This window comes from Vanessa cardui, chromosome 1 (assembly GCF_905220365.1).
Source record: "Vanessa cardui chromosome 1, ilVanCard2.1, whole genome shotgun sequence".
Classification (NCBI taxonomy): Eukaryota; Metazoa; Arthropoda; class Insecta; order Lepidoptera; family Nymphalidae; genus Vanessa; species Vanessa cardui.
Genome location: NC_061123.1, coordinates 639,994 through 656,024, shown reverse-complemented (window position 1 = coordinate 656,024; position 16,031 = coordinate 639,994). Strand labels below are relative to the sequence as shown.

Sequence of the window (16,031 nt, the reverse complement as noted above, 5' to 3'; positions counted from 1 at the left end):
TTTATTCTGTCTGTTAATAATATAATTAATGAAGAAGTTCAATAACATCGAATATTAATTACTCTCGATGTTCTAAATTTTTAATTGAAAAATGATACTGTAGACGCTGTTCTCGTTTATATAAATTAATCATGTTCGACGCGACCTTGACGAAATTCACAGCCTCTTCATCATACAAAAATAATTTGATATTGAATAATGTTTTATGTTTACTTTTTCAACAATATAATCATTACATGTATTCACATTGAAATATAACGCTATCCAATATTTGATTACATAAACATATCTTCGGTGTATAATCAGTGAGAAGGTAAAAGTCGTAAGTACTTGCGTATGCGTATAATGCTCCCTCTTTAAATCCGTTATCATGTCTAACTACAACTATTAAATTGATAAATAATTATGTATGTGTTTTTCTTTTTGGACGAGCATATCGGCCACCTGATGGTAAGTGGTCACCCATAGACAATGACGCTGTAAGAAGTATTAACTATTCCTAACATCGTCAATGCGCTACCAACCTTGAGGACTAAGATGTTATGTCCCTTGTTTGTGCCTGTAGTTGCACTGCCTCACTCACCCTTCAAACCGGAACACAACAATACTGAGTACTGTCGTTTGGCGGTAGAACAACTGATACGTGGGTGGTACCTACCCAGACGGGCTTGCACAAATCCCTACCACCAAGAAAAAGTGTGTGTTTTTTTTTATTACATTTTGTCTTACTTACTTTTCGTTATTGTTTGATATCCGAGGATTTTGTGTCGACGTTTTTACGAGTAGGTGTGGTTGTTTTAATTTTAATAACTCTTGTTTATAAAGTCGCAAGTTCAATTGTTATTTCTACCAAAACAATGTTTACTTGGAGGTAACTCAAAGGTGAAAATAGGCATGACCGATATATTTTCTAATAAAATAATCCTATGTATTATAAGGCCTTAAACTGGCCACTGGATACGGCTACACACTGTCTATGAATGGCGATTTTTGTTTTGGTGTTTGTTTCTGTTTTGTTTTGTTTGTTTATTATTATTATTTCTTTTTACTAACATTAGTTATAAGGTTGCCATATAATACTAAAATAAAAATATGGACTATGTCTGAGACAAAATAAATAAATAAAAAATATAAATAAAATTACGCATTGATCACGGCAATTTAGCCACAAAACCGATTAGGAAGAAAAGTGATGTGTAAATGGAGCTCCGACTGATAGGTATCGAGGGACGGTGCGACGGCGAAATTTATAATTAGAAATTGTAGTTGCGGATTACGAAAGTTAGCCGTGTAGCAAGAGTTTGAATAATATTCGTAAATAGTCTGCGTCGATGGTCTAATGAGTAGTTAGGCTACTAAAAAGTTGTCGAATTTGTCTGTCAAAAAATATTCTACTAGAAGTATAAAGTCGTCGAAATGTGATTGAAATGTGATTGAAAATCTTTAAAAAAAATTTCTTATTTATTTAGACTGCATATATTTAGTATTGGTAATTCACGACATTCCCGTTAGGAAGTAATAGAGGTGACTGCTAGATGCATTATGCAAAAGTGTTTTTTTAACAATTTTTGAGTTGTCTGTTTTTTAGATTTTTTGAAAATATGTAATTCAAATATGCATGTCAAAAATTTATTAAAAAAAAGTATGAATTTAAATCTATTTTTTCTTCTGATTTATGAAAACGATTAAACACTGGTTAGTTTAATAGATAGAAAAAAAACGGTTCACTTTTACGTCATGCGTATATACGGTTAAATTCACCCCTATTACCTCCTAACGGGAACACGTCGAATTACCAAAAACCCGGTATAATTTCAAACGGAACTAATGCATTGCAATAACAAAATACAGTTAGCACATTATTTTTATTTCTTTCATTCCAGTATAGAATTTTGGTAATAATAAAATTTCCGTTATCAAATTTAACAAAGCATTGGTATACAAAAAAACCCAAGCGACCCGGGCAAGGAAAAAAATCAACTTGAAAACTCGCTACGTAACCGTCGAGACGAAAGGCCTTCAGATGAAAGCAAATTAGAGTGGCAGGGTAATGAGACGAGCTACCTTTGCCGCAATAACTCTGTTCCTGGTAATTATATTACCCCGCTAACGGGCGGGAGGGGGGCGGTGTTGCCACATCATTCGCCGTATTTTTTTATCCTGTTTTGTATTAATGTCACTAAGGCAGACATGTATAGCACGATCTAAAAAGTTGTATCCGTCATTGCTTTGATGATCAATGCCTAGAAAATTGTCGTATGTCCTTGCAAGTGGCAAATCTAGGACCTCCTAGTACCATAAAGTCATATTTTCTTGGACCAGCTAATACAAGCGGAGGAAGCAATTACGTGTAAGTTGTAAGTTTGGTTTTTTTCGATTTATTGTTTACTAGTGGCTTCGTTCGCGTTTTAGATTTTTGGTTGAAAAGTAGCTTATGTTTATTGGAGTTCAAATTTGCTTCATACCAATTTAATCGGTTCAGCGGTTTCGAACAGACGAAAAGAGTGACATTTCGCATTGATAATATTATCATAAGTAAAAAATACTTAATTGTTTTTTAGTGAGCCTATTAAAATGACAAAACTCTCAGTCTCTATACTCGTACATAACATAAACAAAAGTGTCATGAAAATTTAAACCAGTCATTATATGACTTCCACCTCTCAAAATACGAAAATGAAAATCGTATTCCCTCTCGACAAAGCTTACAAGATTGCATTCGCCACACTAAGTAACTGCTTTGTTTTTTAAACATCATATAAACCGCTACGACTCCGAATGAAAAATGGTTACATGAAAACTTCGCTGTTTCCATAACTTTTCCTTAATAGCTATAAAATACTATCTTATAATGCAGACTCTGATGGCGTCTCTTTATAAGCCTTTGTTCTGGCCTATATACAGAACCTATAAAGATTCGCATTTGTTTTATTTATGCTTGTAATATTGCGACGTTGGATACATTATTTCCCTAATATATTTCATGTTATGGTATGAATACTTTAGATTTTTGTTAGATATGCCCGTCATCTTTATTTATATCATTCTGGTATCACATAAGAAATTAGTTTAGCGATGACATTTAGAATATTTTTAACAAAAACTTATTATTATGTCAAGTAAAATAAATTGTAATTAAGAACGGTATTTAAGTTATTTTTCATCAGTTATTATCGGCGTGATTTATATTTTGAAACTTTTACCTGTACATAAATTTTGAACCAAACATCCAAGATTATTGCCCCCTCAAATGCAATTAATATTAATTTATATTTCGTGCAAAACATTTTATTAATTTACATTTAAGTCGTTTTTAATCATAACGATCTAACCTACATATTACATGCATCACATTAATTAAATTTTGACAGAACCAGCAACCACCGAAACCAGTCGCAAAAAAGCTCACCTCAAAAAAAAAGTAAAAATATGGGTTGATATAAATTTTAGCAATATTCTTGTACCTTTAGAGCAAGTAAGAGGTGTTTTAATGGTGGTGTGTGTACTGTATAGTTTGGAATATAAAACGAATTTAAGCCGCTTTTACACAAACCAATGGCGTGAAGATTTGGTGTTTTGGAGAGGAATATTAGCAGTCAGGAATTTAATCTTCCAATTTTCTAACGATACTTTCTGAACGTGTGTCATACATATGCAGTATGAAGACACACACACATACATACATAGAAGACCCCAAATACTCTTTAAATAATGTTTCATTATTTATAGAAAATAAAGAAATAATACATGTATTTATTACATTGTGTTATTTAAGTAGACTGTGTGTGAAACATACTCTTAATTGTATTGACGGTACCTGTAGTGCCCGGTTTGACGAAAGTGGAGAAGCCTTGACTAAGAGATGATAATAAATGGTTTGATTATTTATCGTAATTTTTACAGCTTTGTGATTTCGTTATTAAATAGAAACTAAATTATCTGAATTGTATAGAATATCAAAATTGAGTTTGTTTTCAAGCGACGATTTTTTTTTTAAATTAATTTGTAAACATACTTAAGCAAACAATTCGTCAAGTTATTATATTGTCATACTAGTATATTTGTTTTCAATTTCGCATCCTTTCATAGATATAACAGTAAATAAAGTTATTTAAACTTTAATATATGTAGCAGGAGGATGTACACGCCAGGGTGGGGAGACCAGACGGCCGGGGGTCAGGGCGTCAGATTGAGAAATTGTAGGCGAACCTAGAATATATTATTATCATTTACTTGATGGCAGGGCTTAGTGCAGACCCGTCTGGTAAGGTACCTTTACGATGTAATCTACCAACAATTAAATTATTAAGTTATTGTATTTATCTTGTGATTTATGACCATGGTAGATTTCATATGTTATGTCGTGTCGAGCCTATCGATTTTATGATATCATAGGACGTTATTTTTTATTTTATTTTATAAATAAAATATGTCATAACATAATAGATATCAATTTAAAATCTACATTTAATTAAAATAAGAATAGAACAATGTTAATAATAATGGACTTCCTAATTTAAAAATTGTTTTTGACAATATCACCTTTAGGGCGTCCCCCAATACCATTTAAATATCCGTATTTCGTACCATGTGCTCTCTTTATAAAATAAACCTAAATACTAAACTTATCATTTCAAGCACAAATGATCTCATAAATATTAAAAAATATTCGTAAGTTTCAATGCTTTTTACTTAATTACGCTAAAACGACTGATTGGATTATATTTTCTCTGTTAATAAATGAGTTACAAGTGGATTCGCTTAGCGATACTATACTACTAGTTGCAATTCTTACAGTAGAGTAAGGCTATATATAGACAAGCAATTAGACCTTGCATTTTTTCTAGCGTATTTTGCCATTGTGTCGCCAGATCGGGGTTACCCGGTAGGGGTTAATGAGAGCTAGGGAGCGTGACAAAAACCCCGGCGACTGTACACGTCGCTCATTTGTCTCTCTCGAGTTTCCATGTTTTTGTTACACCGTGTACACCTGACGCGCAATTAAAGGTACACATCGCGCTAGTTATATTGACTCTTTTTTCAACTTTATAGCTTTCGTTGGATCGAAATAAAACTGTGAGGTTGTGTTTATTTCGACTACAGTATAGCAATGGGATGTTTTGCTTGGATATTAAGGAATATTAAAGTAAAATAACAGCCTGTAAATTTCCCACTGCTGAGATAAAACCTCCTCTTCCACTAAGGAGTGGGCTTGGAGCATATACATACCACGTTGCTCCAATACGGATTAGTAGAATTTGATAGAATTACATTGAAATAAGTCACATGCAGGTTTTCTCACGATATTTTTCTTCACCGCCGAGCACGAGATGAATTATAAACACAAACTAAGCACATATATACATATAGTGGTGCTTGCCTGGGTTTGAGCCTGCAATCATCGGTTAATTAATTGAAGAATATAATTATTATGAATAAATTTAATTTGACAAAAAAGTCTCATTGAGTTTCTTTAGTCGGTTCTTCTCAAGTCAGGGTGTTTCTTTTCCGAACCGGTGGTGCTTCATTTGATAATTTAGTGTAATGCTTCTATATTGAGTAAAGGATTTTTTTGAGTTTATAAGTAGTAGTGATAATTATTGTATGTACGTTTATGACGGTACCACCTACCTAAATATTTTTAAAAAATATCTCTAAAATTGCGTTGTCTGGAAGAGATGGCTAATTAGCCATAAGTCCGCCCGTAGTACAATGCATAAAACAATTGTTTATATTTTTGTTTTGAGTATAAGGATTTATGTATATTTATGGTCTACAATAAAGTATATAAACAATATTAAAAATGAACAATGTGTATAATAAATTCGCATTTATTTGTGTATATTTTTACGTACTTTTTTTACTTCATGCATTTTCTAAAGGTTGTATAGAATGAATTTAACATTAAGCCAGCCTTTTATACTATATATAAGTGAATACATAGTGTTGTGTAATAACGTATTTGATATAACCAAAATAGTATATGTTAAAAAACATTTTTTTTAACATTCAACTCAGGTAAAAATAATTATAACTAAAACAAAACCGACCTATCTTATTTCCTGACATTAATGTCATGATTCGAACGAAATAAAAGTGTTAGTTACAGCGTTGAAGTTCATATTTACACATCATTGAAACCAAAACACAGACAAGTAAAGAAGTGTTGTTTTGTCGTAGAAAATAATATAAACAGTGGGTATCCACTTAATAGGGTAGTATAAAGTTCTACTACCGACACTAACTAAGTTAAATGTGTCATTAATAATATTTTATTGTAATTAATGCAAATGTGTACTAAACTGCCCGGAAGCAACATTATTTCTTAAATAATTCAATTACTAGTTAATATTCAAAACTGAAAGTCTATCACAAAAGTGATAATATTAATTACGTATACATAACTTGTCCGGGCGTGTACACACAGACACGACTCAATTTGTTCCGTTCCTGTTTCCAAGTGGATGACGAGTCACAGTGAAAAATATCCACCGAAATATTCGAGTGTATAAATTACACGAAATATCCGGCAGAGCGAGTTATGACCGGATTATTGTAACAGAGATAGGAATCTCTTCACTAATTCATACACCATTGTTAATTCTGTGGTTGTGTGATGTTCGTGGGTTTATATAATACATTATTTAGATAATCCGTGCACATAACAAAGTAATAACGGGACGTGTTTGTGTTTATTATTTAAGCTGTTTTAATTCTGCTTCGTTGATCTTGTTTAGTTTGTTCGACTGTTCTCTCTTCTATATAGATATTTTCTATAAGCAACAACAGACTAAAATTTCCGACTGCTGGGCTAAGGCCTCCTTTCCCGTTCAGGAGAAGGTTTGGAACATATTCCACTACGCCATTCCAATGTGTTTTGGTGGAATACACATGTGGCAGGATTTTTATGAAATTAGACACATGCAGGTATCCTCACGATGTTTTTCTTCACCACCGAGAATGTGATGAATTGTAAACATATATTAAGGACACGAATATTCAGTCGTGCTTGCCTAGGTTTGAACCCGCAATCATCGGTTAAGATGCACGCGTTCTACACTGTGCCATGTCGACTCTCATATTTCTATCTACTGTGTTGAAATAAGGCAGCTTTAAGCCAGAAAATAAACATCTTATTCTTTTCTCTTGCCTTTCTCCAGCCATGCCTTGCTGTTCGTATTATGAAACTAATTAAATAAACAGAGTATCTGTGTTTGCACACAAGGCTATGATATGTATATTATATGCAAAAATGAAACTGAACTTTTACTTCGTATCTTATCATTTATATTATCAAGAACTAGTACTTCACCAACTGTTACATAAAAGAATTGTATGAAGTTAATAGTAGAAATTAATCCTGTTATGCAATCTCCTGTGTAGATCGCTCCGCCATACTAACCGCCTTGGCCAAAATTTGGAAATGCATTATTTATTATCACTTGCATCTTTAATTTCGATTTGAGAGTGCCGTAAATCTTACCGTCGCGGTTATATCTTATTTTCGATTTACATTTTGTGTCGCTCTTTAATTTCTAGATATAAGTTAGTTAAGTGTACTCGTGTTAATTATTTCTATGCTCAAAGTTCAATGACATTTTATACATAATTGATTTTAGTCTTAGGAATGAGATGTGAGGAAATATTCACACAATACTCGTATTTATAAATTTTAGCCTATCTCTTATTCTGTTTTTGAGCTATGTATTGTAAAATTTAATTGAAATCCATAAAGTATTTTTTGCTTGAAATAGTAACACATATGAATACACCAACTTTCGTCTTAATAATTTTGAGTAAGAATTACTAATATGTGCGATGTGATTTATTTAGGATATAGAACCATAATGAACTAAGATTACCTGATAAAGAAAAAGTAAAGAAACAAAAAATATATTTTAGCTTCTTCAACAAAACGAAAAAATAATTACAAAGAGCAATGCAAAAACCAAAATCAACTAAACGTAACTATAACGGACCAAGTACAGTACATATCAACTGAATACTCCCTCAGCCTGATGATTTAAACCTGTTTATGTTTATGGTTTATCTTTCGCTCGAAGCTGAAAATAACCATCGCCAGTTTTCCGCCTTAGTAATGGCGTATTTCGATTTGAAGGGTGAAGCCAGTTCAATTACAGGCAGAGACATGGCTTTATTGACGATGAGGGACAGGTAATCTTTCTATGATAGGTTTATGGGATATGCTATCAAGTAGTCCCTTTGCCAGTCCGTCAAAATATTATGCAGAAAGTTTTTGACACAGATATGACCTTCGAACTGAAGAATTAACTTTTTGTAAAAGCTTCTTTTACAAAAAAGCTTGGAATTCGAAAAAAGGAACCTCTCCAGGTTTACTTTCTATTTACATATTTTATAATCATCGATTATTCTGACTACTTCATTGTATTTTAAAATAAGTAACTAATAGTTTACAGTTAATTCCAACGATTAAATAACTTAATTGAATTTAAGTTTTTTATATTCCCTCGTAGTCAGGCATGTCGAGTCCAGTCCGTTAGGAGCGTTTAGAATTAGTTTGATGCAATAAACGCGTTACATTTACGAGTGGCCTGGGATGTGCCTCGATTTGTCGCAAACTATCGCAGACATCGTTACGAAGAATATATTACAGTTTTATTAACGTTTATTACATAGTATCAAGGAAAAGCGACTACTTTTTTTCTGAAGCGAATACACAAAACAGAGAAACATTTATTGTATAGTATAATAATGAAACGTTTCAAAGTTCAAGAGAGAAGTTATTGTACTGGGTACGATTTTTCGGAACTGAATTTTTACAAATCATTCACGAACGCTTTGATTTCCACTCTTTGTTGTTTGAATGTGTGGGTGTATATAATTATGTGAGAATATATATGTGTATGTGTGTGCGTGTTTATTCTGCACTTGTGTATGTTATTGTGCGAATGTTATTGTAAAAGATTACAATTGTATTTTAATTTATATATTGGCTGTAAATTATTAATTTAAGTGTGCACATATGCTTAGGAATATCATCTAGCTCAAAATTGTGTAATTTCATAATTTTGATGTATGTTCTGATTGTATTATGTTTGTGTACCTAATAAATAAATAAATAAATGTTGTGTGGCTGTGTTTAAGTTAGATGATGTGTGGCTGGAGTTTTCTATATCATTATTGAATTCATATTGAAGAATTTAAACAGCATCTTGGGTAGCTACTCATTCTTTACTGTTTCCTGAAGAAATAAACATAATTTTACTATATTTACAGTACAAGTGTGAAAGCAAGTAAAGATTTTACGAAGCATTTTCGTTATATTGTTATTTGTATGGCTATTGAGGCTATTAACTCTTAGTGTGTAGTTACCGAGGTGAGCCAATGCATTAAGGCCCAAGGAAAACCGCCCTAGGGCGCTGTAACGTTGAACTTGCTTCGATATTAGAAAAAAAGCAATAACTATTACGCAAAGGCTACACTAAACCATGCCGAGAGTTTTAACCTCACAAGCATTTTACGTAAAAGATAAATGACAAGACTTGGGTTCTTAGTTTTTCTCAAATCATTATTTAATTTAATTAAACTTATTATACTTTATGTTTATTTATACATATGAAGTTTTACTTAAATTAAATTGCGCTATCGATTTATATTTTGTTTTTGGTAACCTGCATGATATTTCCATGAAAATACTTTTCAGCGCAATTAATTAAATCAATAATGAAAATAATGTTTATTTAAGTAGGGTTATAAAAGCATTTTTGAATTACCACCGTGTTGAATTAAATATAAAGCTACCACCAATTTATAGAGCAATAGCGGCATTATACTGAGAAGAACCGTCAAGAAATTAAGCACTATACATTTAAATTTACATCATTTCCTGTCTTGATATCAACAAAAACCAAAACAGAGCCAAGTCTAATCTTGTATTGAGTAACATGTTTTATATGTCAATGTATTTTTAGAAATGATCTTTACATTTTTAAAGGTCAATAACTTTGGAATCTTATTATAGAAAGGAACACCGTGTCCCATGAAGGATATTATTAACTTTGCGAGTTAGGAAACTAAGTTTTAGCAAATAGTTTTAGCAAACTAATCCATTTCTATATAATAATGGGCACTGTTTCTTTCAAAAATATCTATATTTTTGTGAATAAATATAATACCGTTGTATAAAATATTGTGAAGCATCTGTAAGTTTATCCACTTTATTAAAAACATCCCGTAGGGAGGCTCAAGATCCAAGGTTATAAACAGACCGGACAGCTCATTTTTTGCTGAATGAAAACAGTCTCTTAGTTTTTGGAAATATTCGAGATGGCCCAGTGGTTAGAACGCGTGTACCTTAACTGATGGCAGGTTTAAACTCAGGCATTCACAATTGAATATGAATGTGCTAATTTGTCTTTATGATAATAATTCATCCCATACGCAATGGTGAAACAAAACATCGTGAGGAAACCTGCATGTCACTAATTTCACATGAATTCTGAGACATGTGTACTCCATCAACCGGCATTGGAACATCATGGTGGAATACGTAACCTAACCAAACCTTCTCCTCGAAAGAGTGAGGAGGCCTTTACCCAGCGGTGGGAAAATTACAGGCTGTTGTTGTTGTTGTTGCTGAAAACAGTTTAAATATCTGTAAGCCCGATATAAAATGCCGCCATACATAATACTATGAAAGTGACCAAAGTATACTAATTGAGCAGCATTAACATCAGTTAGTTGTCTAACTTTTTTAACCGCTTTTTGCGCTGAGTTTTCCTGTCACGGGCAATAAATAAGGATTTTACTTGTCTTGACTTCCTTATGAATTTACTAGCAAGCTTATAAGCTGTATCACGATTAACTGGTTATATTGAAGTGTGAAATGTTGACACAAAACCTCAATAACTTCCCGGAGTTGAGAAATTGTGAGTTTCTCTCGGAAAATATATAAAACATATTTTACAAGTTTAGTGTTCGAAATAACAAACCCAAGTTACGAACCAAGTGAATTATATTAATTTCAGGAGTTCACTTTTCGCTCAGAGGTTCGGAATTCCGATTATTGCTAACATAGTACGATCATGCATTGTTCAGCAACGTACTTTTAATTTCAAATTTTATACATGTACTTAAATGACATCAATGACCAATGGTTGAGTAGTGTTTTCACCAGTTGTCATGGGTGCGTCACTCCGAGGTTCAATTCCCGCCCAAGTCGATGTAGAAAAAGTTCTTTAGTTTTCCATGCTGAATTGGATCTGGGCGTTTGTGGTATAAGTGCTTTAGTTCCTTTCATTGGGATCAGAGTAATGTATGTAATGTCATCCAATATTTCTTTATTATCAAAGAAATAGTTTATTATATTCAGCAAGTATAATTCATTTACGGACGTTAGGCTACATTTTAATTGTTTATCCTTCCATATTTGTCCAACCTAAGTATCCCAAGTAATTAATTTGTCAAGCACTCCTGGTCAGGAGCCGACCGTCCATTAGGTTGTGTTTAATTTAATTTTAACTTTAATATATGCGAAAATCTCTTAAAATAAGTGAAGCGAGTCAACACGGAATCTAATTTGCTTAGCGAGTGCCAACGAAATATTATCAACGTTCCGTTTTGGAAGCGCAAATCCCGGAAAATATAAGATGTACAATTTCGGAACGCTTGTTTCAGCTGCAGTCTCGGAACTTCCGTGGGAAGCTTTTAAGTTTCGAATTCGTATTTTAGAAACATTGTTTTGTTGACGATTTAAACTGAAAATATTTTATTATTAATACTTTTTATACAAAAAATAAATCTGTGATGTGGAAAATATTTCGTGGAACAAACGTGACCTGGAAAATATTGTTATCGTCATCATATTTATGACGACCTCCGTGGTCGAGTGGTGTGTACATCGGTTTTCATGGGTACGCCACTCCGAGGTCCCGGGTTCGATTCCCGGCCGAGTCGATGTAGAAAATTTATAAGTTTTCTATGTTGTCTTGGGTCTGGGTGTTTGTGGTACCGTCGTTACTTCTGATTTTCCATAACACAAGTGCTTTAGCAACTTACATTGTTGTCCCATATTTATATTTATTTATCTATATTTGTATTATGTTTCGCTCTTCTGATTAAAGCTACCCATTAGACACTACTAAAAAATAAAGTCCATCGGTCGCGTCTGTCTGTCTATATGTTCGCGGTAAACTTCAAAACTACTGAAGGGATTTTCATGCGATTTTCACTAATAGGCAGAGGGATTCATAAGGAAAGTTTTGGATTAAAAAACCTTATATCCTAAAACACGTGCGAAGCCGAGACGATATGCTGGCTGGATGGCTGATAGTTAATTATATAGATTCTATCGGAATCTAATTTAAATGTATTTATTTTACTAGTCCGTCTACTTATTTGAATATTTTACGATCTATTTTTAACAGCGTATATATTTAATTCACAAGATGTTCACTTTAAAAGATAGTCACACACAAGTGGATTTGCTAAAGTTGCACCTGATCCTAAGAAACATATAAACAAATACGAATATATTATATTTATGTTTGTCCTATATGGTACTAATTCACTTAGTATGGATTTATGCATATTGGTACTATAGGTAGGTAGATAGGTAGGTCACTCGTATTGGGACAGATTGTATACTATATGTTGATTGCACGACTTTTCATTTTCTGCAATACAAAAATGTTATTAATTATATAATGCAACCAGCATTACCCCAAAATATAATGTCGTAAAATATTGTACTGTTGAAACAACTAAATAGCATTCTTAAAATTTATTTATGAATTATATGTGTTCTTATACTTTAGTAAATGTTAAAAAACAGAATGCGAATTCATCAAAATATACTTAATTCAAGGAGGTTTTTACAAGCACTTTTGAATCGTCATTTGACAACTATTTTAAGTGAAGATACCACCGGTTCGGGAAGTAGGTTCTACCGAGACAAACCGGCAAGAAACTCAGTTGTTAAATTTTTCCACCATTTAAAACTACACACACTGCACAAACTTAATACTAATTCTACATTTAAAAATATATAGCACAATTTTTGCAGCCTTTTCATACATACAAGTGCACTTAAGAACCAATAATTTAAAGTAAATAAGTTTAAGTTATAAAACATGATCTTCTAAGAGATTGCAAACTTGGAAGAGGCGAAAGCAATATCAGTAGAATTCAATTATTATTTAACAACAAGAAAATTGCAACCTCGCCCTATCCAATATACAAGTTCATATGTACGGAATATTGTTTCAATAAAAGCTGAAAGCGCTTTGTCGACCGGCTTTTATTGAAGCCTTTTAAATATTGGAACTATGAACTTATAAGTTTTTCTGCAGAAAACGTTACGTGAGTTAACAGTCTTGGAAATCATGGAATCACTTAGCTTGATAATCGTTTTGTTAGACCTTTTGGATAGAAGATGGTCACATATTTTGTCACATTAGAACAGCGTGGTGGAATATGTTCCAAACCTCCTCCTCACAGGTCTCCCTGTTAGGCCCAGTTGTGGGAAATTTAGCTGCTGTTGTTATTGTTGTTGTTAGAAAATACTTAGCTTGCATTTGTGTTCGACGTGTGAATAAGTCCGTGTAGTAATTACAGGCACAAGACTTTCTTACAGTGTCGTTATCTATATTCAGTGGTCATCACTTACTTAGTGACATATTTTACCATTCAACAACCTTTATTACAACTTCAAAAAAAAACAAAAGACATTATTAAGCAAAATATTTCAACTCACCGACGTGGTGTCTGAAAGTAACACCCACTTAATTAAGATTTATTTTTAGCATTAACGAATATTTATAGTTTGTATTACAACTACTTCATTAATTATAATCAATTATAATATCCAATACCATTTGTTCATGAGAACAACAGGTCTTATTTGTAACAATACCGTAAGAGGTTACCCCCACTATTTCCATAGTAACAATTTTACGTTGGCATTAGTAGTCTGCCTGTTATAAAGAAAGGACAACTTTGATAAAAATATATTAAGATAAAGAAGGATATTCAATGTCTCTGACAGTTGTTGGTGAAAGGGATTAGTCGACTTTTCTCTTAAAGAGAGAAATTATTATCTATCCGGAGTCCGCCTTTGCGATATTATCCCTCCAAGTGAATTATTGGAAGGATTCCTTATATTTAATATCAATTAAGTAAATACTTTTTTTGACAACATGTATTTATAACCGTTGTCGAGGAACATTTAATGAAATTATACAATTTATAAAAGTAGTATGTCATAGGTTGGGCGTGTTTGGTCTATCTTGTTGACGTCAACTTGTAACAAACGTTAAAACATTTAGTTAGTTATTGTGTGTAGTTGTTACTGTTCCACAAAGTGTTAAGGTAGGTTCTCGGAACTATATACCTAGTATTTAACGTTATTCACCAAACGATACAACTCTAGTCAGTTTCGTAATTAAAACCTATAAAATACTTCTAATAATTTTTTTTTATACATATTATTTATTTATGTTTATAGTTTTAGTTTATAGCCTTGTGAAGGAAAACATCGTGCGGAAACCTGCATGTGTTTTATTTCATAGAAATTCTATCACATTTGAATTCTACCATTTAAATAAAACTAGTTATAACGGATTTTAATCGAGTATATTAATTATTTTGGACATCCCGACGTTTCGAGCACTTTACAGCGTGTTGGTCACGGGTAGACTGACCTACCCGTAATTAACTACTAGTTTTATTTAAATGTGTAATAATCGCGAAAATTTAAGACAACATTATGAATTCTACCAAACCACATTGGTAGAGCGTGGGGGAAAATGTTCCCAGCAATGAGATATTTACAGGCTGTTGTTGTTGTTATAGTCTGAGTTAAAATTGCTGTTGAATAATATGTTATACATAGTATTGTATAATGTTTTAACTCACGTAATCGTTGGCAACGGGTTGGCGTGCACTAGGCAGGGCAAGACTGCGTCCCCGCCGCGTCTGGCGCTGGCGTCCCACGTGCCGGGCGAGACTGCTCGCGGAGCTGATGTCGTGCTCATTGCTATTGACAATGAAAACTTCTTCAATATATATAAAAACACACATTTGTTGCTGTTGGGTTGCTTTGAAATAAGGGAACAAAATATGAACATAATCTAGGTACTATTAAATGTAGAGTCATTGTTATTTTAAAAATGTATATCCTCAAAATATCTTACAATTGATTATTGAATGCCCGGTTATATTTTAGAAATGATTTGTTTTGCTTATGTATGGTAGAATTGTCTACAAAGTTTAATTAAAAAGTTTTCCAATAAACACTGTTTTTATGTATAGATTTTATGCACGTATGTGACGTATGGGTTTAACACGTTACTTAAAAAAGATCGGCAAATGATTCAGTATTTAATTGTATACATTGCATTTATTTGTCTTGTATTCAAATTGAATTATTTTAAAGTATTAATAAAATACATTTTTATATTTTTTATGATGGCAAGAAGGACCAGTTAGAACCTATATGTGTAGAATTGCATCCTATGTAAGTTGGCGAAATATAATTCTCATCATGAGAATTCCGAAATTATAGATCCCGATCTGTATTAGAGCAGCGTTGTAGAATAAACTCGAAGTCTTCCTCTTCTTTCCAAAGGAGAACCCAGCAGATATAGAATGCTAAATTACTTTTACTTTAACTTTATAGGCGGATGGCAGACTTTATACAGAAAATAGTCTATTATTTAAAATATAAAATAGTACTTACGGGCAACATCTATGCTGATAGGTGTACTCCTGCGCCGTTCCCCAGTGAGTGAATCCAGCACTGAGCAAGAATACTGCGCCCGTGCGTCGTCCACGCGCGTAGACCTTACTATAAGCTTCCATCCCTCATCCACCAGTAACGTGGGCCCCGCTAAAATATAACAATAGTATTATATAATGACAGTAACATTTTACTCCTAGACCAAACTAGTCAAACTAAATGTTACAAGAGGATTTTCACTATTAATAGAGAAATCAGCAACAGGAACAGTAGATTTATATGGCAAGAGAACCTTACGTTTAAAGAGTCAATT

The 16,031-nt window shown here is 32.7% G+C and overlaps 1 protein-coding gene across 1 annotated transcript in view; it reads right to left on the bottom strand.

The window, feature by feature from the left end:
• LOC124530229 (Down syndrome cell adhesion molecule-like protein Dscam2) overlaps window positions 1-16,031 on the bottom strand; it is a 236,252-nt gene that overhangs the window by 62,945 nt on the left and 157,276 nt on the right. Inside the window, 2 exon segments of the mRNA XM_047104284.1 lie at window positions 14,896-15,016; window positions 15,719-15,868. Coding sequence (XP_046960240.1) covers window positions 14,896-15,016; window positions 15,719-15,868 — 271 coding nt within the window.